A 27984-nucleotide genomic window follows, 5' to 3' on the forward strand; every position below is an offset into this window, starting at 1 on the left:
ACCTGCATTGACGTCATTGCGTCATTAGGTATCCCTTAGAAACACTGACTCTCAAAAATAGTATCAAATTAATTCAGCTGGCAAGGAGAGAGGGCGGGGCCGCGGGGAAAGGGAGGGAGGGGGTGAATCGGAGGGAAGGGGTAAGTATTGAGGATCTGCCATAAATTCGGAATTTCATTCCGAGATCGGGGTCGTTATATAAACTTAAAAAATTGACCGACCGAAGAACACCGGGAGACTGTACGTATAGAGCAAGGAGACCGAAAAATACATTTTTTTATTCGGTTGCGAGACAAGGGTTGCATTTTCCCTACACCCCTGAGCTAAAAATAACGCACGGTTCCAGCGGACTGCAGTGGATGTCCATGGTCAGTCCACATTTAACTCTGCTTTTAAGCATCCGAGCATGTAGGAGATGTTCCACTGAAGGCAGACAGACGCGAAGGCAGACAGAGAGAAGACCCATAAAGCATAAAACAGTAGTCATTAAATAAATTCACCTAGTTTAAAGACGCATATACCATCCCCCAGTTGTTTCTAATACATTGTAAATGCAGAAGGTTCATAAAGCCTGATAATCAAACACTCGTTAAGTTTTGTGCTTTAGGCAAGACCACATATACTTACTGAGTGAGCAGAACATCGTTATTATGCAAGAAACTAGACAATTTGCATTTCACTTTCACTTTACACAGCCGTGAGAATGTTTCGTGAAGTACATTGCATTTAAAGTATAAGTATTAGGTTCAATTTGAACAGAATGGATACTGTGTGTCGCATTTGTTTGCGGATTTTGGTCGATCAGCTGCTAAACACTCAGTGGGAGCGCCTCGTGTTACCGTCTCCTAAACACTAACCTGAATGGTGAACGGACAGTCAGGCTAAAGAGAGTTCAACCGTCCCGATAAGAAGTAAGAATGTCGAATGTACATAAACCGTATGTTCATTAAACTGATTCACGCCCAGTACTGGTGTACATCCAACCAGCGACTCCCTCTTCCCATTTCCCACGTCTTTTGTGCACGATCGTATTTTTTGTCGTGATACATCCTCGCATTGTGATATTAAACCTTTATCTAATCAAATGTTTGCACATCTAACGTGAACACGCTTTCATCTATATTTGGGCGTTGACACACAAACAGCTACAGGCACGATCGCGCTTATGCGAGGCTGGCGGTGACTTGAGGACAAGAGTGCGCCAGCGACGTCGTGATCCTGAAGCGACTGGAGAGTTTCCTGCATGCGGTCCCTGCCAAGAAAACCCGTCCCAAACAAATTACAGTTACTCTCATACTAATGTAGACCTGTAAATAAACAGAACCTTACCACGTAAAAAACAACCATAACACGAAAGAGCATTTCAGGACAAATACAGAGCCACTGTAAAACAGTTAAAAACATGAACGATGAACAAGGAACCGAAACTGAATAATCGTGATGGAATGACTAGTAGCTCATGTAACTTGTTTGCAAAATTCTTTATCCAGAGTGACTGAAACAAAATCGAACTCTGATCAGCATTTTATTAATGGTATCCATCATGATCAGAGATGTCTATCAGGGGAGCTGTTTTAACCAGGAGTTGCACTGGCATATGACTTCCACTGGTAAAATACGTTTCCTTCTTTCTCTGGCAAAGCCACATCAGACATGACAAAGCATAAACGGTCCTCTTTCAAAGAGGTCAGCCAGTCTGAATCGGACCCGTGCTCAATACTCATTTCACAGATATTCTTATTACATAACAGCCTCATAAATTCGAAGGTACTTAAGGCTGAGGGTAATGACCAAAAGGTCGTGAGAAAAAGTGGGTCCAAATGAGGCTTCACCACAGGGCTGCTGGATTCACTATCTGAGACACGGTGAGGAGTTCGGAGGACCTCAAAATAGAGCCGCCCCTCCTTCAGATCAAGAGGAGTCAGCTGAGGTGGTTCAGGCATCCGATAAAGATGCCACCTGGATGGCATCCCACTGGGCATAGACCCCAGGGAAGGCCCAGGACCTGCTGCAGGGATTAAATCTCCCAGCTGGACTGGGAACATCTGAGGTTTCCTCACAATGACTGAGTCTCAGGGATGAGATTCACTGATATGGCTCGGTCTAAGTCCTGACTTGAAGTCTGTTGAGAATATGCAGAATGACATGAAGATAGTGACCAAAAGGTAATCCCTAAGTGGATCTGCTGCCAGTACCGCTGACACCAAACATTACATAACTTTTTCTTTAACTGCCATAAACAGAATCATAACTAATCAGACTCTTCAATCCCCAGTCTGAGCATTCGGAGTTTGTTTACAATACAATGTGTAATGATCATTGTGAGTTATTTTCAAAAGCAGCTTTGGAAAATACCAGATGACAATTGGGTACTATATAGTAATATACCAGAAGATAATTGGGTACCAAATAGTTGTCAAATTATATTTAGGTGGTTTGATATGACACATGTCTTCTATAGGGCAAAACAAAATAGATGACATATCCATCTTCTAACCACTAATTCTGGCCAGGCATCTGTGTGGGGGGGGGGGGGGGGGGGGGGGGGGGCAGAGGGGTTCGTGCCCATCCCAGGCAGCCCAAACAGAGGTACACCCTGGATGGGATGCCAAATATTTTGCAGGAAGTATGAAGAAACAGTGCTATCTGCCACCAATGATTGACCTTTGACATCAAATTCAAAGAAAATTCATGCACATTTTAGGCATTTACTTGCTTCATAATGTGGGAAATTTGCATTCACAGAAACGAAAATAAAAGCAAATGTTAAAATGAATAAACCCGTATGTGACACTTTGCCGAATGTTGCTGAAGAATCCCTGTTGTTGCAACTGTTCAGCAAGGTACTGAACCTGAATCACTTCAGTAAAACAGCAAACTGTCTAATTAAACTGGTTTAAAAAAATGTAAGTTGCCCTGGATGAAAGCATCAGGTAAGCAAATAAATGCAAGCATCCTAAATGATCCGGAAGATTCTGTTTCAGAAGCTGATCACCTCGCTGTTTTCAGCATATGCAGGGGACCTTTATGGACAGTATCTCCTGCTCTGGGCTCTGATTTCCTGGCCTCCATAGTAAGCAGTACATTTAATTACCTGAATATTTTCCTAACCTTATCACAGGAATTCGCTGTAGCTAATTCTGCTTGTAATGTCAAGCATTCTACATTAACAGCTGTCGTTTATTGTGCTCGTTGAAATGTATGGTCATGAGGAGTAGACCATGAGTACGATGATATTTATGCTTATTCTTAGTTATAAAACGTAAAAATCTTGCAATACAGGCAGACGATGGGAATGGGAGGCATCATAAAAAAGTCACCAGGTACTCAGTGTTTGTTGCTAAGTTTTGGTGCCTGCTGTTACTCCGGAGTTGATTGAAATGTGCTGTGGAAACAAGGTGTCCTCTTCCGCCATATAAGCCAGGAGAACAAAAACACACAGGTGTCACCCCTCCCTTGGGGACCACCCAATAAACCGAGTTGTAAAGGAAGCACTACACATGATAAATGATTCAAAATATACCTCCCACCTAGGATTTTAAATAAGTCAATATTGCTGGTGTTTAAATACGCTATACTCCCTCGCTATTAATAAAAAGCATCAAAATATTTGCCTTGGTTTCCGTTATAGACGGACACGGGCGCACACACGTGTGTTTTAATTTGTTTGATGTCCTTCTGCCTCGTGGTGTTTCCATTCCATCTCGTATCAGGTGACACTTAGGCGTTCTAGGAAACGGCCACTTTTGTTTTTGTTGTTTACTGTCGAGGGCAGTATCGGAGTAAGACTGGATGGGCGATGTTTGAATTTCAAGCTCATATTAAGAATCCCGCTCCCCCTCCCCTATATCTGTCTGTTTATTTTTCCTTCTCTCCTGCCTAAATGATGTCAATGGAAGCCGAGCTATAGAGCTATTTATAGCATCGCCCCCATCTCCCTCCTCCCGCAGCACCACGTGATGCGGTGCCGCTGCACAATAACCACCCCAAGAAGTGTCTGCATGAATAGAAACGGTGAATATTTATGAACGGACGTGTTCGTTGCTGTTATCCCACGGAGCTTCTGCGGAATACCCGTTATGAAATGTGTTTATGGGTTTCTTTAAATGGGGATCGCCTGTAATATCGATATAGAATTGATATAAATACTCATTTCTTGAATAAACATTGTTCGTGCGTGCTTTAAATCATTACCTTCCGTTGAATTGAATGATTCCGTTTGGACACGAAAGGGCGACCTTTCCCAAACTGCTTTATTTGCCATTACGTGACATAATTTTATATCCTGCATCTCTTCTTCGAGAGAAGCCTGCCTATCTCTTTGCCATAACGAGTGAGTGCTCAGCGCAGTGCATGGACCACACTGCATGATTCTTGCTAACCCCTTGTCTGTCTCTTAATTCACATGCTGTATTACATAACCTCCATAAATAAATGCACGGTTTGCTGCACAAGCGCCTTAGATGTAGAAGTCAGAGAGCTATTTATATATTGTCCTCTATATCAGAAAGAAATATAACAGTCCACGCAATCTATATTAAACGTAGCGAGTCGTATCTAAATGTGAAAGTAATAGCAATACTGATGCCAATAACCTCTATAATGTTCATAAGCTTGTCGGAATTAATACGCTTAGTATTGCTTGCAAAATGCTTTCAATATTGCGGTCTATAAAGCTTGCTTGCGTGGCTTTATTTTAAACTATACCACGTAGCCGATGTCCCACTTGAGAATCAGGTATTTTACGTTTTGCAGGATTTTCGGAGCTGCCAGGCGAGGAAAGAACGTTGCAATTTATATATAATTTATAGGAAATCTGGTATTTATAGCGATCGGTATAGCCACCAAGGCTACACGTGTGACAACCACCTCTCTGTGTCCTTTCACAAGTTGACATGTTAGCACTCACTGGCTGCTATATTTGGTAGGCCTTGCAGTGCTGTTACTATTCTCAGCATTGTACATGAGGGGGCGGACTGTACTTTTTATGAAAGGGAAGAAAAAGTTCCCTTTCACAACGCATTACTGCCAAGTATACATTGTGGTATGTTGTTATCTTGCAGATTTGTGGTGCACGAAGGTTTTAATCACTCACCGTCTATTTCTTGATTCAGTGCAACCACAAACACATGACTCCATTTCGCCTGTTACTTTACGCACCGCCTTTGGAGGCGGAATCACTACAAATGAGAACATAAAAACGGACTCCGTTTCAGTGTTGGAGGCTGCTTGTGCAGAAAAACTGGTCACTTTATTACATCGACGTTTAGCTTATCATTTACTGCATAATAAATATCACAGGCGTAACGGTAGCTTAGTTCATAGCGCACTTGTTTCTCGCTTCCATGGCATTTGCATGGTCTCTCCGTATCGCGCGGGTTTCCTCCTGCAGACTAAAGACATGCAATTAGGTTAAGTGGCGTCTCTCAATTGCCTATTGTGCATGATTATGTATGTGCGCCCTGAGACAGAAATCGCACCCAAGGTGTATTCCTGCCTGGTGCCCTATGCTGCCTGGTAAAACCCCTCCACATGACCCTGAACAAAATAAGTGAGAAACGCAATGCAAAATGGTTTTAAGACGTTCCCCATTATCAGGCATTATTTGCTTAAAATGAAATTTTGTGTGCAAGATCAATGACCTATCGAACATCATGGAATGAATGAGATATGTTAATAGGCAGTGTTCAGGTTTCTCAAGGGCCAAAAGGTTTTAATAAAGGCATGTTTTAATTACCTCCTCCTATACACCTGAAGCACCAGGTGATGTAACATACTTCCACATCATTATTTCAAAAGAATGAATTGTGATGTGGCATAGAATAAAATCCTTTCCCTGTGTTCCTCTAGGCCAGAAGTTGGCTTCTTTGCACTTATGGACAAGTGGGAATCCAATCATAGTGAACAGAGGTGACCCTCGGCTGAGAGATGACTGTCCTTAGGTTCCAGATTAAGGGTATTGTTAGGGAAAGATCTCTTCAATTTGATTTGTATCCATTTCTAACCCAGCCTGCTTCTATATATATATATTTGGGGTTTTTTTGTATCTCTGCAGGAGAACATTGAGAACGTTCCTGCTTTTTTTTTTTTTTTTTTACACAATATCACTTTTGAAAAGGTATTTTAGTCATTTCCTATGGTACTTTCTGGAGAACACACATATATATACATACTCTCTCCAACAGGTAATGACCTCAAAACAGGTCTTGTTGGTTGAGAACACAAATAGTACAGGAGGAAGAATCGTCTCCTTTTATACCTCTCTTAACGTTCTCTCCATGCTGTGCTTCGTCTCTGCCATCTCAGAGTTTCTTGTTACTGGAGGGTCTGCAGTCTCTCTCTGCCTCCCCCCCACTCCAAGCTCATCTGCCCCCACATTTCTCCTGTTCGCTCCTCCTCAGATTATTTCCAGCACCAGCAGTGTGTGTGTGCATGCGCGAGTGTGCGCGTGAGGTGCCGGATGGCTTGTTTGGGAAATACCTGGTCACGATCAGCTGGAGTCAAGTCTGGCCAAGCCCACGTCGCCCCCTGCAGGCTATAAAGGGAAGGTGTGTTTTTTTTTTCTCAAGGAATTAAGAGAGAAAGCGGCGGAGAACATAAAAGGCACAGGCAGAGAAAAAGGGTTTAAGGAATGGAGAGAGGGCAAATGAGGTAAGATGGTGAGGAGACATATCGAGAAAGAGTACTGAAACGGAAGTCTAAAAAGGCACCCAGCAGTGTAGTGCAGAAGATAAGCATTAAATCTTCACTATAGAGACTCCAAGACCTATTTTCTACTCAATGTCTCACCCATAAAATAGACTTTGTCTTTAATTGGAGATTAATACCATTACCAGAATTCATACAAAAAGATTAATTAATGTAGATTGCCCTAAAATATAGTAATTTTATGGATCAAATAAAAGTTGTTTATAGTTCAACAAGTCAAGAAGGCAGGCATTGTGCCTGTAGAGGATGTCCTAACTTAACTGAATCTGGCGTTTTCATTACAAGTTAGTCCTTCCTTTCAAAGTCTGCCTCCACATTGGGCAAAACCACTACATTGCACCGGCATGCATCTCTCGTTAAATCGGCAAAGTGTTCCTATTCTGTTCAACTGTTTTTAGTCTGGCCCTTTTTCTGCTCAGACTTCTGTCTACGTACACTCAAATTCTTTGAATAGCGGATCCCACCAGCCTGGGGGTCAAATGTGTGTCATACTCAGGTAGCCTTGGAAAAGGCGAGTGACGCGCAGTCACAACTCAGTCTAGAAGAGAACCTTCCAAGTCTGCACTGTCTAGACAAAAACAAATAACCTTAGTAACGAGAAAATCCTGAAAAGAAGTCTTAGGCTGCCTCCTAGTGGATGGAAATGGAAATGTATACAAGGCTATTAAAAACGAAAAGGAATCTCCCTGGAAACTGTAGAATGGTCACGTGGCTGTGGGAACGAAACATATTAATTATTGGCTACAAATTCAGCAATCTTTTGCCAATTTAGAAAAAAAGACATCTCTCCTGAACAAAGCTTTTGCTAATAGCTTTAAATGTACTAGTGTCATAACAATCTTGATTCCTCATCCACAATTTCTCACTGATATGAGACAAGCATAGTGCAGATTTGTTAGCCGAAACAATGTTTTTGTGGAAATGATCAACATACATTTTTTTGTCATTTGAACTCAAGGCAGTTTGGTCTCATTTATTAATGGTAACAGCAATGCAATCATCTCCATTTTCATTAGAAAATGAATCAACAGTCTTGTATTGATGCAGTAGTGTATTCGTCAATAGTGTCTACTGTATCCTAGAGCATTTTGAACATTTAAGAAGTAAAAGGACCTTAAATCTGAACAAGAACTGAAGACTGCTCCGAATGTGTGTGAAGGAATTGCCAAGCCCTTTGTGAAACTCTGACCGCGGCTCCTCATATGAGACCGGCAAACCCGCTTGACCACACCTTCTTCGACCGCAAAGCTGACACCGTGGAAGACGGTTTTTAAAGGACCACCCCTTCGCAGCGATGGGATTCACGAGGCGAAGGTAGAGAAGAGTCAGTCTCAGCTTTTAGATTTTTTTAAAAATAATGCAGGAGGGAGTGAGCAAACAGGGAGTGTATGCCACAAGTGTCTGAGGCAAGGCAAAACCTCCAGAACTCAGAAAGGGATTTAAACTCTGGAAGACCCTTCGGACAAAATGGAGACCATTTCAACCCAGGCTGTGGAAGCCACCTCCACTGGCTAAATTCAAGAAATCTAATTACACATGTAGACCTTGTTTCTTAAATACTTGACTGTTTCATAGAAGTTTTAAACTTATTTTCTGAGCTATATTTGCCTAAAAAAAACTGCTGACAAAAACTGAACTTGCCAGCGTGGACAAACAGCTTTTATTGTTTGGTCTTAACAGCTTCCCCATTTCCAGACCATAGTCCAAAAAGTAATTATGAGTATCAGGAACTAAAGGAGGTGTAGTGAGTGATACTGAGGCTCAGGTCGACCTGGACTTCGCAATAAAAATAAAACCCAGGAACAGACTCTCAAAATCAAGGTTAATCCCCCTCCCTCCCAAGCACACAATGAAGAATATGCAGGTTTTTCAATGGTGTAGTTGGAAAGTCTGTGTTTTTAACAGCATGGCTATGGATCGAGCTGCGCTGGGACATCCCCCCCCCCCCGAAGCCCGGTGGCTACAGGTATCAAATGGAGCGTGAGACTGTTACCATGACAACCGTTGGGTCTGAAGCCACTGAGGACCAGAACACTCTCCCGGGACCCCAAAATGTTTTATTGCCAGAATCCCAACAAATTACTGTTGCTCAGCTAAACTGAGCCAAGACAAAAATGCTTATAGACAAAAAAGGCCCTTAGGGATGATAGAAAGGGGATTTTGTTTCGGCCGGTGTGCAGTGTTTTACTCCGAGGTCCGATTTACGAGCAAATCACGTCTGACAGACATGTGATGCCTACATCACCCTGACCACCACAGAGAAAATGAGAGCTTTTGAAATAAAATGGATTACATGAAAGCCATGTTGCATGTATGTGTGTGTGTGTGTGTGTGTGTGTGTGCGTGCATCTGTGTGTGCGTGTCTGTGTCCTCTTTTGACGTTTCCTGGCCACCCTAGGGTGCCCGTCGCTCCTTCTTGTTGAGCAGGTAACACTGGATGCTGCGCAGGCGGTCTTTGGCCGGGGCAAACTCCGGCTGCAGCTTCAGCGTAGATTCGTACCACCGCATGGCCTTCTCAAACTCCTCCTGTGGCCAAGTAGAGGGGCATGGATGGGATCAGAAGCTCAGTGCAGTAAGTTTACACAGCGGCCACTCGACGACGGACTGCGGAAAGTCACAAGGGAGCTTCAAACACATTTACAGCATAAATCTGTAGGCATGAAGTTACTGTGGTTTTCTGGTCTTAGTAGAGTCACAGAGCAGTGGAAAATGTATTGATCCAAGAAGCCTCTCTTCCTATTGGCTATGTGATTAGGGCCACTAGCTTCAGTGTGGGGGGCAGGGGATTGAGCGTCACCACAAGGTGGGTCTGCTGGCGTGGTAACAGGAGTGTTAGAGGTTAAAACAAATGTGGACAAAGTGACCCTTAACTGAAAATATGTATCTGAGACACGATATTCAGAATATATCTTCATTTTCCCATTTCCCAGTAAAGCCCAAAATTTAGAGTGGAACCAATAAATAAAACAAGGATGTTACACTAAAGTTCCGTTTAATACACCTGAACGTTACCACCTGACTGATCAAAACCACAGCACTAAAAGTGACGATACTTTAACTGCCACAGAACTTGGGCCTGTGACTTAAAGAGAAGCGACACAGTCCACAGAAGACACACTAACTGCCAGTAAGTACGCTCAGGAAAAAAAGCCAAGCTGGAGTGTTACGCTAAGAAAGGATGGATGGGATTGTGCAGCTCAGCTGTAATATGACCACCTTCTTCATACGACAATCTCCAGTTAGATATGCAGTGCCCCCCTTTCCATGATATGCAGACTCATTCACATCTCCATTAGGTATTGTGATGGATTGCTAATAGCATCCCTAGACTTTTGAGCTGGATGATGGTAGAGACATGCAGACATGGGTCAAGGTCTCCATACCATCTCCTCAGCGAATGAGATCCTCAAAGAGCCAAGACCACACTATCCCACCAAACACCTACAAAATGCTCCCTCAGAGTGTTGGACCGTTTTAGGCAGTTTACCATGGCGATGTAGACGTTGGCGAGGGTGAAGTGGTTGACGACGAAGTGTGGCGCAATCTCCACGGCCATGCGAGCTACGGTCAGAGCATCTTCCCACAGCCGTGCGTTCTGGAAGATGTTGGCCAGGCTAATGAGCGGCACGTCCTGGTGGGAGGGTAAGGCAGGCCCTATGTCAATTGCTGGCATTGTCTGGTCACTTTACTCTGAGCGACAGCACCATTGACCAATGGGAATTGAGAATGCAGGAAACAAACGAGAAAAGAAGAGAGAGGACTAGGGGGGAAGAGAGTGACAGGGACAGTGGCGCCCATGGAGAAACTCACCTTCATGTGGTGTGGTGCGTGGTTGAGTGCCTGCCGTAGGCAGTCAATTGCTCGTTTGCCTTGACCTTTGACCCGCCAGTACAAAGCAGCCATGCTGGAAAGCACCCATGATGTTTGGTTCTGAAGGAAAGGTTAAACATGTACACTATAAGGACTTAAGACGGGACAGTGCACACACCACCGTGACATGACATGGCCTCCCCAGGATGGTTAGAGCACTGCCCAATATGACCTGATCTTCACATCAGAATCACATAACCTACCTTCTCTAGAACCTTGGCGATGCGGGTGCCCACCAGCTCAAAGGACTGGGGGGAGAACTTGTCCTTGCCCAGATTTTGCAGAACCTGAAGAGGGAGGGCAAGAGAAGCTGTCATATGGGTGCGGCCCAATGGTCGGAGATCTGAGCAACCGGCACACACAAGGGCGGGGAGGGGGGGGCTACCTCACGAAGCTGGCTCTCGCCTGTGTAGTGGATGCCCGCACGGTTAGAAACACCCCCCAGGTGATCCAGGGTATGCATGCTGGCGGGGAGGTTGGCATTGCACACGGGCTCTGCTGCCGGCTCCTGCAGGGGCGTGGCGAAGTCGATATGCTCCGTGATGCTGGGGGGGGGGGGGGGTACAGATACATGTCAGATTAAAAGGCCCCAGAAGAAGCTGATGTTTGGGGTGGGGGGGGGGGGCAAAGTCAATTCCTCTGGTGTGAAAGACCAGGTTAAAACATGTTAAGACTGAAGGACATGCAGGAACCGCTTTCTACTTCAAATTCTTCATTAGCTCGATATTGGTATTTCAAAACAAAAATCATTAATAAAAAATATTAATGCTGTGTTTTAGAGGAACAGTAAAAAATGATATAACCAACTGTGCTAAACCAGGTTTAAAATGAAGCAGAAAATAGCCCAGGAATCACCACCCAGGACATACGGTCCTTAATCTAGAAAAAGCTTGAATGCGCAAAACAAACCAACAAGCTAACCACTAAAATAACAAACTAACTAATGTCTTGGGCTGTAACAGTCTGTAGATATATATAGAAAAGACTGAAAAACTGGCCTTTTTACAGTAAGCGCTTTGGCCCTGTGCTGCCTGGAAGATGCCCTCGTTGTCATTTCTTTACCCCATACAGGACATGGATGTAAGCGAGACGGCAGCAGGCAGACACTGATGTTACGCTGCAGGCAGACACTGATGCTACGCCGCAGGTAGAGGCTGTGGCCCCACACCGCCACTCACTCTATGTTTTTGGCTGACACAGCCAGCCAGGTGCTGGCCACCGTGGTCAGCTCTACCCGCCGTGTTCGCTGGCACTCCTCGGGACCTGGCCAGCCCAGACCCGCGTAGTCCCGCCATCGTCCTACAGGGCCAGAGTTTTTGTCAGGCCCGAAAATTTACATGTGGCTTCACACAATCAGGCCTGAACCTAAATTGAACCTGCTGGTAAAACTCGGGGCGTCAGAAGCACAAGTACCATGGCCATGTTAGTGTTACGTAGCATGCAGGGGCTCATGCTAATGTTAGCATACAGGGACTCATGCTAATGTTAGCATACAGGGACTCATGCTAATGTTAGCATACAGGTTCTCATATTAGTGTTAGCATACAGGGGCTCATTCTAATGTTAGCATACAGGGACTCATGCTAATGTTAGCATACAGGTTCTCATATTAGTGTTAGCATACAGGGGCTCATTCTAATGTTACCATATTGGGATTCATGCTAATGTTAGCATACAGGGGCTCATTCTAGTGTTAGCTTACAGGTTCTCATATTAGTGTTAGCATACAAGTGCTCATGTTAACATTAGCATATAGGTGCTCATGTAGCAAGAGGATCTGGCTGCAGAACACTGTGCAACCTCCGCCTGGAGGAACTCCACTGAGGGGGCCAGAAATCACATGACCTCCACCCCTGGCCTGGACATGATGGCATGATGGTAGTGGAGGCGTTATCTCCACTAGTTGGCTTGAAATCACATGACGTCCGCAATAGCGCTGGACATGACATTAGTGCAACATTGGGAACTGACTTTAATCATCTCTTTTAAAATATGCATTTGCTATTTTGGAAATATTACTGCAACATCAGGAACGGACGTTAATAATCTCATTTAAATGTACGGGAACAAAAGTTAATAGTCTATATTAAATTTGTTAGTTGATTAGCATCATGTCCAGGCCAGGTGTGGAGGTCATGTGATTACCTGCCCCACAGTGGAGCTCCACCTAGTGGAGGTTGTCCAGTTTCACCTGTCATACAGAGCAGGGACATACCTGATGGTCCTGGGGAGGGGATAGTGGGCCCGCTAATCTCTAGGATGGAATGTCTGATGGGCGGCTCCTCCTGGTGGGGCTCTTCCTCCCCGATCACATTCTCTGACGACTCTGCCTTGGGCTTCCGCACTCGCTTCACCTGGAATGTGATCTGGAAAGAGATCCCACCACCCCATATACATTAAACACCCCAGTGACGACCATCATGTTCCCAGCCCACTGCTGATGGACCACGTACCCATTCCGCACCCTCGTCGTCCTCGCAGTTTCCAAAGCAGGGCCCACCACTTTGCCCGGCCATGCCACCATCGCTCTGCAGAACGCGGATGCCCCTGAGGTCGCCACGTGGGCCCCCTCCATCCAGTGCCCCCTCAAAGGCCCCCATCAGCTCCTCCTTCAGCTGCCGTGCTTCCTCCTCACCCTTCACCTCTGGCCGGTGATTTCTGTCCTGTTGCCCGAGTTCCCCGGACCCGTTACTATCAAGTACCACTGCCTGGGGAGCTGAGGGTCAGGACAGAACAAGAGAGAAAGACAAACAGCGCTTTTCCACTGGCATACGGGAACTGCCATATCGCGAAGAAAGACTAGTTACAGCGCAGCTCCAGCTCACTTTGGTTTTCCACTGCAGAAGGGTCGCCTCGGTAAAGGTGTTAGCGGGTTTGGAAGAAGAGAGGCTTATTTACTGTCTACACGGTGTACATCATGATGTACTATGTGCTAATTTCTGCTAGCATGTCTGTGAGAATCTCAATGTTGCACTAGCATTGAATTAGCATTATCTTGAGAAAAATCTGCATTACAAATCCATTCCATTCCATTCCAGATGCTGAGGCAGACCGCAGTGCCACCAGAATCCAGGCAGATGTGAAAAGGGGGTCTTACTCTCGAAGAGGAGGGGGTCCTCATCGGTCTGGATAGACACAGGCTGGGTCGCTGCACCCTGGTCTGTGTTCTCCCCAGAGTGTCTGGCCTCCCCTTCCTGCGCCAGCTCATGGTCATCTTCGACGCACCGAGAGCCATCTGCACAAGGGCATGCATGCACAGGTGGGCACACATGCACGCACACACAAACACATGCACGCATGTTTTCGGAGACAACTCTGATCGATGGCATAATGAACTGCTTATGTCCTCATATCATCCTCAATCGACTTGTAAGGCTGCTGGCCCCCCACTGGAGACTGTGACCCAGGTCCCCTTGGGCTTGTATTGTGTCCAAAATCACAGGTTCCTGTACGACCCAACCTGGCAATTCTCCTAGGTCTCCTACTTCCACTGCTGAACCTGGCACACATATGCAGGACTGCATGGACACAGCATGTGGAAACATATAAATGGGGCCCATTAAAGGGAAAACCCATCATTCACATCTGCACACTACATCCGGGCATGTATATATTTTGAACCAATCAGAATTCAGCTAATGTTTTATAGATGCAATGATACACTGCCTGGCCAAAAAATTGAATTTAAATCAGCAAATACTTAAGAGCCAATGACTGGATCATTATTACAGCTCAGCAATGTTATGCAGCAATAAAGTGAAGTCAGCTAAGTACCTGAATCTACTGAATGGCCAGGTTACACCTCCATTCATCATCAATGGATTTTTTCTTCCCTGTTGGCATGGGCATATTCCAGGACAAGAATGCCAAGATTCATTGGGTTTGAATTGTCAAAAAGTGGTTCAGGGAGCATGAGGAATCATTTTCACCAAATGAGTTGTGACCTTAACCTCACTGAAGGTCTTTGGGATGTGCTGAAGGAGGCTTTATGGAGGTTCAACTCATTTGTCAATACAGGATCTCGGTGAGAAATGAATGCAAATCTGGATGAAAATAAAGGATGAGATGTTGCATAAGCTTGTGGAAACAATGGCATGACAAATGTGCGCCATAATCAAAGCTAAAGGAGGCCCAACAAAAAATTCAAATGACTTTTTTTTGGCCAGGCAGTGTATAAATCCCAATACATTCATTGGCTACTTGGAAGTCCGCTGACTGGCATGGAAAGGTGGCTGCCACGTGATGTCATGGCAGGTCACGTGGGCGAGAGCTGCAGGGAGGAGGTAAGAACAGCATGTTTTGGGGCACAGGCGGGCGATGCGAGACGCCTGCATGCGTCGGGCACGATCAGTCCTTCCACTCCGGTGCAAAAAATAAAGCAGTCTGCAGGCTAAATAAGGAAGGTGCTATTTTTAGCCACTTCAATTACTGAGCGCCTGATTTCTCCTCTGGCTTCAAAGCCTTGATCTAACCCCCCCCCCATCACCAGGGGTAGGGGGAGTGTCTGCATAAAGGCGAGGACCGAGCAGCCCCGTGGGGGGGGGGGGTTGCTGAAAGGAATCGAGGTCCCAGGGCTTGAATCTCCCCACCAAGGAGCATGAAGGAGCTTGAGGAGTCTGATGGAGATCACAGGGAGGTGATAGGGAGGGCAAGGGCAGGGAAGGAAAGGTGTGTGTGCACACACACAGGCTGCAGGTTCCTGGTGTTCCGCAGAGCAATCTCTTTGCTAGCCACGCCCACACTAACCACACCCACAAGCTGTAGACATCCAAAGCTGACTGGGGTGGGCGGGGCCACAACCTGCTCTGCACTGAAGGCGTTCTGCCGCTGCATGTAGCACAATCGGCACATGTAGCACGCCAGGCACCCAGTCGGACCCCGGGAGTTGCCGTGCTTCGCTGTAACTTTACCACACTTTGCGCTGCGTGGACAGCACATGACTTTAAAGAGCTCCATTAAAACCAACTGATGTCACAGTTCAGACTTGGCCCAGCTGGGGGGTAGGGGCTTACCGGGACAGGGGGGGCGTGTCAGGTTGTACAGGAACGGGTAGAACTGCAGGCAGCGCAGGAGGGGCAGGCTGGTGCGACACTGCCCACAGCTGGCCTGCAGGGACAGAGCACGACGAAACACCCCCAGTGCGGCTCTGAGGTTCCCCTGGGAGAGGTACATGGTGACCTGGCTCAGCAAGGACAGAGGCTGGGGAGGTGGACAGGGGTCAGGGGTCAGGTTTGATCTCCTTTCACCAAGCATATCAGAAACTACCTGGTATAGCATTTGCTTCGACTCTACAAAAGGGCGCCCCCTAGTAGCAATACCTCAGAAGCATTGAGAGCCAAAGCCTCCCGCAGCAGAGGGTCGGCTTCCTCTGGCAGTCCATGGTGCAGTAGCAGATTGGCGGCATTGAGCAGGCAGAGGTCACGATGCTGCGGTGGGGCCGCACGCAGGGCGTGGCGCAGGCAGGACAGCGCGCGGGTGGCATTCCCTTTGGCACGCCAGAACAGTGCCGCCTCATTCTGCACGAGCCACCGGGGGGCGCTAGACTGTCATGAGGAGAGACATCTTGCAATTATTTTAGTTCATTTATCCACAGTGTTACCTGTTCAAAAATCGCCCGTTCCTAGAGTTTGGGAGTTAATGTACTGTTCAAGGTGTGACTGTCCTACGTCGATAAAACTGCTGTCCGATTTTCAAAGAAATCTGAGAGACCAAACATCACAGATATTCCTGAACTACTAAGCAAATTACCTTGTTTTACTGTACAGGACCAGAGCTTTCAATATCTGCAGTGTAGTTTATTACGCTACTACGGGATAAGAGGTTGGACAAACTGGGAGAATATTAGCCCATACTTCTTGTCACAATACTGCTGACCAATTTTTCATTTCAATCACTTTGCAAATACAGTGGTACCTCAGAACTCAAATTTAATCCGTTCAGAACTCGAATCGAATCCTAAAATGTTCGAGTTGTGATAGAATATTCCCCATAAGAAATAATGGAAAACCAATTAATTGGTTCCCTGCCACAAAAAATTACACCTAAATATGTTTTTTTTAGAATTTAAACACAAAATGAACTGAATAAAACAATGTGTCCTTCCCCGATCGTCCGCTCCTTCCGTGTGCCACGCCCCCTCGTTAACCTCATGTGGGATCCCCATGTGATCAGCTGTTTCTGGTTGTTCTCATTAGTCCTCTGTATTAAGTCCGCGTTTCAGTTTGTTTCCCCAGTCCGGTCATTGGGTGCATTCGACTTGCTTACAGCGCTGGCTTAAAGCAACGCATTCTGATCCTGACGCAATGCATTATGGTTAGATGCATTGCGACCTCTCACCCGGCTGCACAAACTGAAACCAATGGATACAATGACGTTTGTATACCAGGCAGTTCCGATGGGTAATCTGCTATTTCTCCCGAATATCACGTAAAGCAGTGAGAACTGGTTTTCAGTTAATTTACCTGGTAAAATAAAGTTTAAATAAATGACATAAATGCTGTAATAGTACACGTAAGTTGGTGGTTTATTTATTGTTAGTTACTGTAATGTTGCGCTGCTTTATTTAGTTAATCGTCCAGTCTGTGAAGAAGGCATTCAAGTAAGAATTGCATTGTAGTACGACTCATTTCCTGGCGCGTACAATTTATATTAGGTCAGCATTCACGGTTCGACTTCTGATATTCAGATCGAGTTCTAGGTCAAACTGGTTTGTTCGACTTTCAAGAAATTTGAGTTCTAGTGAGTTCGAGAACCGAGGTACCACTGTATATGTATTCAGCTAGTGTAAACATGCACGATGCTATCACAGCGAATGCGAGGCTGAGACTGAAGCTTTACCCTTTGTTTCCGCTGAGAGATGTGCGGCATGACTCATTTCCCCGCGCGTACAAGTTATCTTAGGTCGGCGTTCACGGTTTGACTTCTGAGATTCAGATCGAGCTCTAGGTCATTTTTTTCCAACTGGTTGGTTCGACTTTTAAGAAATTCGAGTTCTAATGAGTTCGAGAACTGAGGTACCACTGTATTCCAATCCGTTTCGATATTCTGGGCCAGAGGCAGTGAAAGATTAATCTATGATGGATTAACAATAGGTTTCAGCCTCCAGCGGCATTATAAAGTCCCCTGAGTGTCTCTCACCGTCTCCAGAGCCTGGGCTATGAGCGATCCGGCCTGGTCCATGCTGAGGCCACCACAGCGAGACAGAAGCACCTGGAGAAACGGCGCAACGTCACATGTTAGCAGAGAAGGCCCCGCACAACATATTATAATGTTATTGGTCAAAACACAATACGCTCTGCCCAATACGGCCCAACACATCATGACATCAAAAGTCAACACAGAAGGCCCCGCCCAGGACACCCCAACATCTCATGATGTCACAGGTCAACACAGAAGGCCCCGCCCAAGACACCCCAACATGTCATGATGTCACAGGTCAACACAGAAGGCCCCGCCCAAGATACCCCAACACATCATGATGTCACAGGTCAACACGGAAGGCCCTGCCCAAGACACCCCAACACATCATGATGTCACAGGTCAACACAGAAGGCCCCGCCCAAGACACCCCAACACATCATGATGTCACAGGTCAGCAGAGACGGCTCCACCCAACACATCAGCCATTTTATACCCCAGAGTTCTGCTGCTATGTGAGTGTCCATAACAAAAAGTGTTTAAGAAGGGTCTTTAACAAAAATTCAGGCGTTCAACATAAAACACTAAAAAAAAAAAAAAAAAAATTGTGATTTGAAATTATTGAATATAGTAAATTTTTGGTGAGGCATTTGAGTGACTTGAGTATTCTAGTAACCCTGATTTTTCCATTATCCTACGTATTACTTTAATACTGCATCAAAGGAATGCATCAACTGCATTATAGCAGAAATAGGTGTATGAAGCCACGGTGAGTCTAGTGCCTATTCAAGCACAGGACACAGCCCTCGGCATCCTGGACATTCAGATAGCTAAAAGGCAGGGTTTTAAATCACAGGGAACAGCGCTACCACTGAGTGACCAGGGATGAACATTTACTGACCTAATTATATTTAGAAGCCTAGATTACAAGAGGAGTGCCAATTTTGGATCATTGTTTCACATCTGACCTCCTACTTCATCAAACACTGCTTCCTTCCTTTCCGAACAGTTACACCTAGCTCAAGAACATCCTGATCCTGCAAGAGTAGTCTGCTGTTGTACCCTTGAAGAAGGTGCTCAATCACTTTGCAGAAAGGTAAATAAGACAACTCGAAATGTAAACCCTGGCCAGATGGAGGCCGCCGTGAGCTATGCAGGCACCTGAGCTACTGGGACTCACCTGGGAGGCTTGGGCATCTGGAAGCTGCCGCCCCACTGGCAGTGGCAGGTCCTGGGGAAGAGGCTGGGGACCAGGCCCACAGCTTGGGGTGACCGGCACAGTGGCTGGGGACAAATCCTTGTACAGTATGCTGCGAAGCCTGGGAGAAAGGGTCAAAGGTCAAACACAGTGTAAGAGTCCACAGAGGCTCCGGGGAACTTCACAGCGGCCTGGAAATTTCAAATGCATGGATCAAAAATTATTTACTAATTTATATCGTACTAAATACTTATTTCCCAAAGTAACAAGTAAGATTTAGGTTCTAAGTTTAGATCACAGTTAGGTATTTTCAGAAAGCATTACTGTAAACTGGGAAATAGAGTTGTAGAGACAAGAATTTGGGGAAATTAAACTTTCAATGAAATCCATAAATATCTCCGAAGGGAGTGAGGAGGTTAAAGACTTTGCCTGCCTCCGAGTTGGATGCAGTTTGTGTAGATAGCACACTGTTCACACATCGACTGAATTCAACATCATCCTGGGGTCCAGTGAACAACCTCCATACTCCTCACCTGAAGCCGCGGGTCTCAGGTTCGAGGTAAAAGGTGGGTAGCAGGTGAGCCGGGGGCACGGCTGGGAATCGGTCGGCACAGTCTGCTCTCCTCGGCCACAACTCAGCCTGGCTCTCCTGCTTGGAGACACCACTGACTGTGAGTGTCCACTCAACACACCGGACGCGGCACAATTGGACAGTACTCGGACCTTTAAAGCGGCAGTTCACCCCAAAACTGGAAAAGATGTATTTGGGGGGGGGGGTTTAGTGCTACCTATTCATCTAGGTTGTTCTGCTGGGAGTTGCCTAGTATTCAAGCGATACAATTGGTGTGGAGTTCGGAGGAAGAAAATAATTCCTACATTAAACTGCTCACTACAAAGTCTGTGGATTATCATCAATAACCGGGTCATGATTTCTGCTAAGAGACACTTCTGTTGAATTTTCCAAATGCATTTTTCTGATGATTTAATCACCACAGAAAGAATGCCATTCACTCCCATTACATTCGAGAGAAGGCCGACATTTCTATGGTCGACATCTCCAAAACTAGCCAACTCCCAGCAAAACAACCTAGATGGATAAATAGCAGTAAAGTCCCTCGAACACATTTCCTTTTCAGTTTCGGGTTGAACTACCCCTTTAAGGCTGTCAAATACAGCATGTGTCACAAAATGCCTCCCACATGAGACTAGAGAAAGAAATGATTAAGCCCACCGGCTACTGTCACTGTTTTAGCAACTTGGCCATCTTAGGACACCTCATGGAGCACAGTTAAGCGCTAAAAACGAATCTGCAAACACTGGTGGAGATTACGCGAGCTGATTTTTCGGCAAATTTGCGCGTCCCCCAGCCCAGCTGGAACGCGCTGGGGATGTGCGAAGACGCCTTCCCACGTCCGCGGTGCGTCAGCGCTGACAGCTGACGTCCAGCCCGGCGCCGCACCTGCCCGCATGGCAGCGAGTACCGTCTCCTGCAGTAATTAGCCGCCTGACAAGGCGTGCAGGTTCACGCTCGTTATTTAACACGCTATGTGCGAAGAGCTCACTACAGTCGCTGAGGAACAGTCATCAAGATCATCAAAGTCGCAACTGAAAACGTTGTAATGTGAGGTCAGAGAACCCAGCTGTCTTCCATGTTACACACACACACACACACACACACACACACACACGCAATGACCTCACTCACTCTCACGCACTGACAATCCCATCTCACGCTCCCCCTCTTCCTCTCACACGCACGCTGTGCTCACCGCCGAAGATGACGCCTCCCTGTCCCAGAGGGAGGTGAGCTCCTCCCCCCCCGATACGGAGGCGTAGGGTTGGGGCCGACGTGTCTCGTTGAGGGTGAGCTCTGAACTCATGGCCGTACTACCAGCCACAGACATCCCATCGCCGAACTGCACAGAAAGGGGGGGGGGCTGTCAGATATTCAGGAAATGGGTGCCTGAGGAAGCCTCTTTAATGCAAAGTGCTACAGAAACAAAGTCATCTACAGGGACCGCCGATAAAAACCATGCGAGGTCCAGCAACATGTTAGCCGCTTTCCCAGCAGAACCAGGGACCAGAACCTTTTCAGGAATTTGTCAAATTCCCATTACAGGAACTGTCTGACTGTAGGTCCTAGGTAGTTCCAGAACCTTTTTTTGCGTCCCTACACAGGCGTAGGCACTTATTGCTGTACCTGAAACTACTCAATGTGGCGTATAGCGATAAACTTTGCTGACTGATTGACCATAACCAATGTAGATGAAATTATTTTCATATCTGAGTTACATTTAATATCTGAGTTACATTTTTGCTTGCATCTCCATATTTGTGCATCAGAAAATTCAATCAATAACCAATATAATTTTGTCTAATGACGCCGATGGTGAAACTTGCCAGCACTTATTAGCACAATAACGTTACATTGTTTTTATTCTGTGGAAAATTAAAGATTGACCTGCTGGCCAGATTTGATAATGAATTACATATATGTCACGGGTCGTCTAAATAAAATGCCATGTCCTGTTTTGAAATAACATGGGACGCAACTTGTCCTGTATTTTCGGACCATGCAATCAATCCCCTTAGTAACTAACAAATAACTAACACAATGACGTCTTCATGCTCCTTCGTTTTGGAGTGAAATCGTGAAAATATGCGTGACGCTTAACCTAGGAACTTTTCGTGTCTCTTAGGCTTATTTAGCATAAAGCTCACAGTTCCTGATGTGTGGTGAGACAGCGACACACGGAAGTGACCAGGAAATGCACAAGTTCCCGGGTCGAGATGGCCCAGGAAGTCGGAACCAGAAACAAGGTTTTCTGAACTCCGGTGGGAAAGCACCTATTAGTGGCTTATAAGAAATAATTGTTGCCAGCAGGGTTGGGGCCATTCCAGAATGCACTGATCAGTTCCAGTCCAAATCAGGAAATGGAACTGGAGCTGGGATTGGAAAAAAAAACTACAGGGAACTGAATTGGAGTTGAATTTGAATTTCAGGGAGATTTAAGTTCCAACTCCAGTTCCATTTCCTGATATGGACTGGAATTGATCAATGCATTCCAGAATGGCCCCAACCCTGGTTACCACAGATGTGCATGAAACATCTGACCACTCTGTAGAGCAGGGGCGGGCAGTCTTATCCGCAGGGGGCCGGTGTGTATGCAGGGTTTTGGGATAACCAGTAGGTCAGCTGTTCAAACCCAGGTGTGAGGACTCTTCAGCCAATCAGTCCTCTAATTAGTAATCTATTTAGGGAGTTGCAGCGAAAACCTGCATACCTAACAGTCCTTTCTGGATAAGATAGCCCACCTCTGCTTTAGGGCAAACATCACTGGGATTTATTTTGTGTAACCCGTGAAAGAACTGACAGTCTGAACAACTTGTTCCAAAAAGAGTAAATGAAGAAGGGCAGCAGTGAGAGTCACCTGAATTGAGTGAACGCTCTCAAAGACGTCCCCGCGATGGTAGCGCACGGGCAGGTCAAAGGGGCACAGGAGCCAGCCCTGCTGGCCTAAGCGACACACCTGGTGGTTCCCTGTGACACACACACACAGGACATCGTGACTAATGAGCTTCCCTAAGCCCGTATCAGCAGAATGATAACGGCTGTAATGATGACTGAGGGACGCCTCCCTCACCCAGCTGAGCCTCCTTGGCCATCTGCGTCTCATGGATGATGTTGCGCAGGATCTGCTCCTCCTGAATGAGCTTGTGTTTCTCCAGCGCCTCCTGCTGGCGGAGGTAATGGTCATGCTGCTTCTGATACTCCTTCAGCTCGTTCAGCGTGCGCTGCAGGGACCTGTGTGAGTAACGCTGTCCGTAAGTCTCTCCTCCTGCATACACGCTAACCGTGTGTGGACTGCGTGATGATAAGGAAGAGGATGAGGATGAAGAAGAGGTGGAAGTCGTGCCCGCGCCCCCCCGTTTACCGATGCTGGGCCTCCAGTCGCTGCTCCAGCTTCTGCTGGCAGAGGACTGCGTGCTTGCGACGCAGCGCCTGCTCGATCCCGGAGCGCGCCTGCAAGGCCTGGTCATAGCAGAGCACTGAATGGTTATATTCCCCCAGCATCTGTACAGGAACAAAGGGACACGGGGTGGTGACCAGACAGAACACAGGGCACCCAGCCACAAAGGCGACCAGGGCACACGGGTGCCGGCTGGGCACACGGGTGCCGGCTGGGCCCGCGCTGCGAGCCGCCCACTCACGGCGTAGATGTTCCCCAGCGTGTAGTGGCTGGTAAAGAGGTCAGCCGTGAGGTCCAAGGCGGCGTGAGCCAGAATGGCGGCGTCCGCAGAGAAGTGAGCTCGGTGCAGGACGTTGGCCATATTCAGCAGCGCCACGTCCTTGTGCTGCCTGCGGACGCATATGCCACACGCTCAGCGACGCCATCTCCCTACCCTCAAGAGCGTCACGGGCTGAGCCACACAGCTCCGGTCAGCAGATGGCGCCAAAAGACATTAAGTGGCATGAATGTACAGAACAGGCACGTGGAGGGGAAATACCGCCACGGAATCCCCGGGGAGTTTCCTGTGGGGTTTCCAAAACCGGACCCAAGACACCCACCTCCTTGGAGACTATTTAGCTCTAACCAAATTCATATTATTACCCAAAAAAAGAGACATCTTCCACCATTATTCATAAAGGCGCTACATAGATTGTAGTATGGGGTTTCCTGGATGAAAACCGATCTCGTTCATAGACATCACAACATGCTGAGTCACACTAAATATCACAAAGGGTGGACAGTTTGTTTATATATGGCTTTATGAGATAATGAAACTTCAAGACTTTCAAGAAGTGTATTTTTTACTGTCTGCCCCAAGTTAAGCGCCTTGAAGAAATTATGTAATTGTTACATCATACCGGCAAAACGGAAAATGGAGCCAGAAGATGGTGGACGGGAAACGGAAACAAAAGCGTTGCTAAGGCAGCGGTTTATACTTAGGATGGGAACTGAAAGTGGTCAAGCGTAAGGGTCAAGCGGATGCATCCACCTACATTAACATGTTCATCTGCGAGCTCTGCATATTATTCTGGTTAAGAAATCCTGAGTAGAAGCTAAGATTAAAATATGCACAGGCCCATTTTCAGTCAGAGGCTATGGCACGCAATAAAGACATCAGTGGTTTCTGGTCATCCTGCAGAACGGTTTGGTGGTTACAGGCATACTCAGCGTTTACAACACTGCACATCAACAATGATCAATGAAGATCAGGATAAAATCACACAGGACAAAGGCACAGCACAAGTACCTGGGCGAGAAGTGCAGGGCCCGGACCGCGCAGTCCACTGCATGTCTGGGTTCGTTCTTTATGCGCCAGTAGAAAGACGCCAGGTTGTAAAGCACCCAGGAGGAGGAGTTCTGTGATGTAAGAGGGACAACAATGGACTTTCATACCTTCCCATTGGACAGTTTGCCAGTCAGTTAAAACAGCCACACACATTCGTCCTGCATTTATACATCATGCTGTGCTTGGAAGTTATGACAATACTTGTCATAAAACTTATCTACTGTGCGCTTAACAAAGCTTACAAAATAAAGGTCATCGTCGACTTTTGACCGCAGTCAGTCACCCGGCCCTTTATTTTATGTGCAAAAATGATCATATGTATAGTATACTGTATAATAAAATAATATAATCTTTAAGTCATAATGTTCGCCATTTTTTAAACTTTTTATCACCATTTTCTGAATTCTTTGCTTATACTGAAATGTCACTGTGCTAAAAACCATCACATTACATAAGTGGGTATCGCAGCACACAGGCCAGAACAAAATGAAGTCCTCCATACTCTATGTTCAGCAGGGATCTGGACCCTGGACCTTCACTAGGCCGCATTAAACGGAGTGTGGCCGCTTTAATAGCCCTGACAGCTGCGCTCCCACCCAGTTACAGCTGGACCGGATGAACGGAGAATGAGACTCGGGTGCCATACAGAAGCCTCTGGAACCCACCCCTCACCCTTAGTGATTCAGGTACGATCTGGTTTGACGAATGTGTATAAAGCCAAGCATGACAGCTTAAGCACACGCCGGTGTGACCTTACCCTCAGCAGACCCTGGTGTATCCGGTGACCTGCCTCGTCCACGCTGCGACCCAGCTTATTGGACAGGGCGATGAAGATGGGGTCCTCCTTGGAGAGCAGTGGGGACGTCAGGTTCCCGCGCTCCTGTATGCCCTGTGGACACAGTACCCGTGCGTCATCCTGGTAAGCCTGTGCACACTGCACTGGTAATAACCACTATCTAAACATAGGCACCCAGATTTAAATAGATGTGATTAATCAGAAAACCAAAACATTAAATGAGAAACTGTAAGAAGTCAATCAAAAAATGCATCCACCTACATTAAAATGTTAAATACTCTTTTTATAGTTCATGTATTCTCTTAGACAATTTTAGACAAATTATTTTTAGCTGTCGCTTCATCTCAAAGAACACAGGACACTGGGGAAATAAGCCTTTGCTAGCCATTTAGCATCTGTCCGCTAACCAGCTGCTCTGCTCACCCGGAGGTGCTGGAAAGCATGGATGCTGTACGGCAGCTCAAGAATCCTGCCGCAGTCCGGCTTCTCCAGCCCTGGAGGTAACGGTGCTCGGAAATCCACATAGTCCTCCGGGCTGCCGGGAATCGGGACATATTCCTCTCACATAGTGACCCAAGATTCAAACACAGGGGGAGAAAAAAACACACATGCCCAACGGAATGGGATTCCCATGACAAGCCTCGCCAACTCTATACCTCTATGCAGCGGCTTCCAAGTTCTGACCTGGAGTACCAGGCCTTCAGTAACCAAAGCAGGGCAAACTAAATGAAACTGCACCACAGTCAAAATAACTAAGGTAAATGTACCCTCAGCTAAACAGCCAGCATATGAAAACCTGACAAGCCCATCTTATCACGCGCAGCTCACTGTCACCCATTCATTCCGCTGGGAAGGATGCTGACGATGCAGAATATCCAGAAACAGCAATGTCCCTCCCAGAAATCGAGCGTTTGATCCTTGACTTTAAACACTGTTACCTTCATCCAATAATATTACATTAAACAGGAATTAAATCAACAGTCTTTGGGGCACTTCATGCTCAGCCTTAGTGTTATCATCATAATCATCTGTGTGGGTGTTTCAGTCATAATCGTCCAATTAGAGTTTAGGTAAGGAGCATTCCTATTGGATGATCAGAAATGCTGCTTCATGGAACAGCCCCTGGTTGTGTCAGATTGAGCCTGCAGGTAGAACAGCTTCAAGTACATCCTACCTGATGTCTTTGCTCTCCAGAGAGATGTAGGTGCCATCGTACAGGTCCAGGTCCCCCAGAGGCACCTTGGCTGTCATGCAGTCGGGGTCCTCCTTGTAATGCCGCTGCTCCAGCCCAGTATCCCGGTCCTCATTCTCCTCAATGTGGATCTTCTGGGCGACAAGCTGCTTCTGCACCAAACATGGGGGGGGGGGGGGGAATTAGGCAGGACTAGTACTACAGCTGTGAAGCGGCTTTTGCAGGCAAGAGATTGTTACTAAAACAAAAGACCTAAATCCATCTACTTAAATCCCAGCAACAGGAGAATATTCACAGTCATCACCAAAGACTGTTCAGAGTTATATCATTAATAGATAATTAGATTAACAGGCACAGTTCTCCAAAATCGCTGTTCCATAAAACTCTCCCCTATTCAAGCAATTTGGGTTAGGAGCAGAGGTGGTAAACTCAGATCAAGAAAGTACAAATCCAGACCAAGGTTTTGTTTCAACCAAACAGTTGAGTACTCTGTGACTGTGACCCTGTATACTTAACTGGCCGGTTGGAACAAAACCTTGATCTGGGTTTATATTTTCTGGTTCTGAACTTTCCACCTGGTCAGGTGTCATACCAAGAGCATAAGGACAGAAAATAAGAGAAAGATGTTTATGTCTGTTAAGACAAGCAGGTACGCAAACTGGATGGATAAACTTTCTTAACCACTGCAGGACTCGGTGCATCTTACCTCCAGGTCCTTGAGGTAGTTCACACGGGTCTCTTGTCTCATGAAAATAACAAGATCGTGTGGGTGTTTCAGGTTCATGGGCGAATCCACCTACAAAACCAGACGCCGGGTTAAATCTAACCTTGGACCAAAGTTGCGTTGATGATCAAAAGTTAAACAGTAAAAGTTAAAGTTCATTTGTACTTCATTATGTACAAGCCGTACTACTAGATCTAGGTACAAGGATAACGGAGGTTCGCGTATCTAATCGAAATCACGTTAGACTGCATGTAGCCGGCGTCATTCTGAACGATGGCTACATTTTTATTAAGTAATGCAGATGCATAACTGTTTTGGAAACTTTCCAAATGAATGACACGGCTGCCATTAAATTTCTTTCAAAAATACATTGCTGTGTGTAGAACGTTATATAAACACCTCTGATTAAATCACGTCCAGATGTAACTACATCTTTGAACCCCTCTGCATGCAACTATTTAGTAGAGGTTCCACGTACAACAGTCGACACTGACCAAATTTATGTTTTGTGCCACTGTTATAATTACCCAGTTATCCAGCCAGCCAACCAATGCTATTTTGACGGTCATCGATCGGCTAGCTGGCTAATCGGCTAACCTGCGCTAATCTGTCGATAAAATAAGGCTGGCATCGTACTTGCTGTTGAATTTTCCCATCCTCTGTCACAACCCAATGAGTGGTGGCGCTTCCGGGCTCGACAGAAAGAAAACCAACAATGGCAAACATAAACGTGACTGTCTGTCGCAAACCGAAAAGTCGCCGGGACCCTAAGCAGCTCCTCCTGTGATCCGCCATTTTTTCTCTCTGCTTTGCAGGCGCATATTGAAACCGGAAACGGAAATACGTATGTGCGTCGCGTGAGAAGGAATACCGTCCAATATAAAAGGGTCAATTCATTCTTAAGAGACCCCTAAACACACTGTGTAAGCATGTAAATATTACTAACGTTAATTTACATCGTGGACACACCCCTGGCTTGTGTCCTGCGTTCTGCAAGAACAGGATTTAGACTCATCGCGACTCTGTGCTAGGTAAGAAGAATTGAAAATGGGTACGTGAAT

At 46.3% G+C, this 27984-nt stretch overlaps 1 protein-coding gene and 1 long non-coding RNA gene across 2 annotated transcripts; both read right to left on the reverse strand.

The window, feature by feature from the left end:
* Positions 1 to 2011: 2011 nt before the first annotated feature.
* Positions 2012 to 6442, reverse strand: LOC111859505 (uncharacterized). Its single transcript, XR_002841834.1, has 3 exons — positions 6260 to 6442; positions 5096 to 5393; positions 2012 to 2122 (listed from the first exon to the last, which is right to left on the reverse strand). It is a non-coding gene; the product is annotated as an uncharacterized lncRNA (long non-coding RNA).
* Positions 6443 to 8745: 2303 nt separating this feature from the next.
* On the reverse strand, positions 8746 to 27747 carry ttc17 (tetratricopeptide repeat domain 17). The gene is made up of 25 exons (XM_072698235.1): positions 27560 to 27747; positions 26906 to 26995; positions 26182 to 26351; positions 25431 to 25542; positions 24969 to 25100; positions 24173 to 24282; positions 23126 to 23273; positions 22849 to 22988; positions 22558 to 22718; positions 22345 to 22454; positions 20683 to 20829; positions 19447 to 19562; positions 18896 to 19034; positions 17716 to 17787; positions 15897 to 16121; positions 15591 to 15777; positions 13676 to 13813; positions 13032 to 13294; positions 12794 to 12944; positions 11757 to 11877; positions 10964 to 11123; positions 10782 to 10865; positions 10519 to 10638; positions 10196 to 10339; positions 8746 to 9234 (listed from the first exon to the last, which is right to left on the reverse strand). The coding sequence occupies exons 1-25, from the start codon at positions 27716 to 27718 to the stop codon at positions 9103 to 9105; spliced, it is 3531 nt and encodes a 1176-aa protein (XP_072554336.1). The 5' UTR covers positions 27719 to 27747; the 3' UTR covers positions 8746 to 9102.
* Between the last annotated feature and the right edge of the window lie 237 nt (positions 27748 to 27984).

The sequence above is a fragment of the Paramormyrops kingsleyae genome, chromosome 13, assembly GCF_048594095.1.
Source record: "Paramormyrops kingsleyae isolate MSU_618 chromosome 13, PKINGS_0.4, whole genome shotgun sequence".
In the NCBI taxonomy this organism is placed as follows: Eukaryota; Metazoa; Chordata; class Actinopteri; order Osteoglossiformes; family Mormyridae; genus Paramormyrops; species Paramormyrops kingsleyae.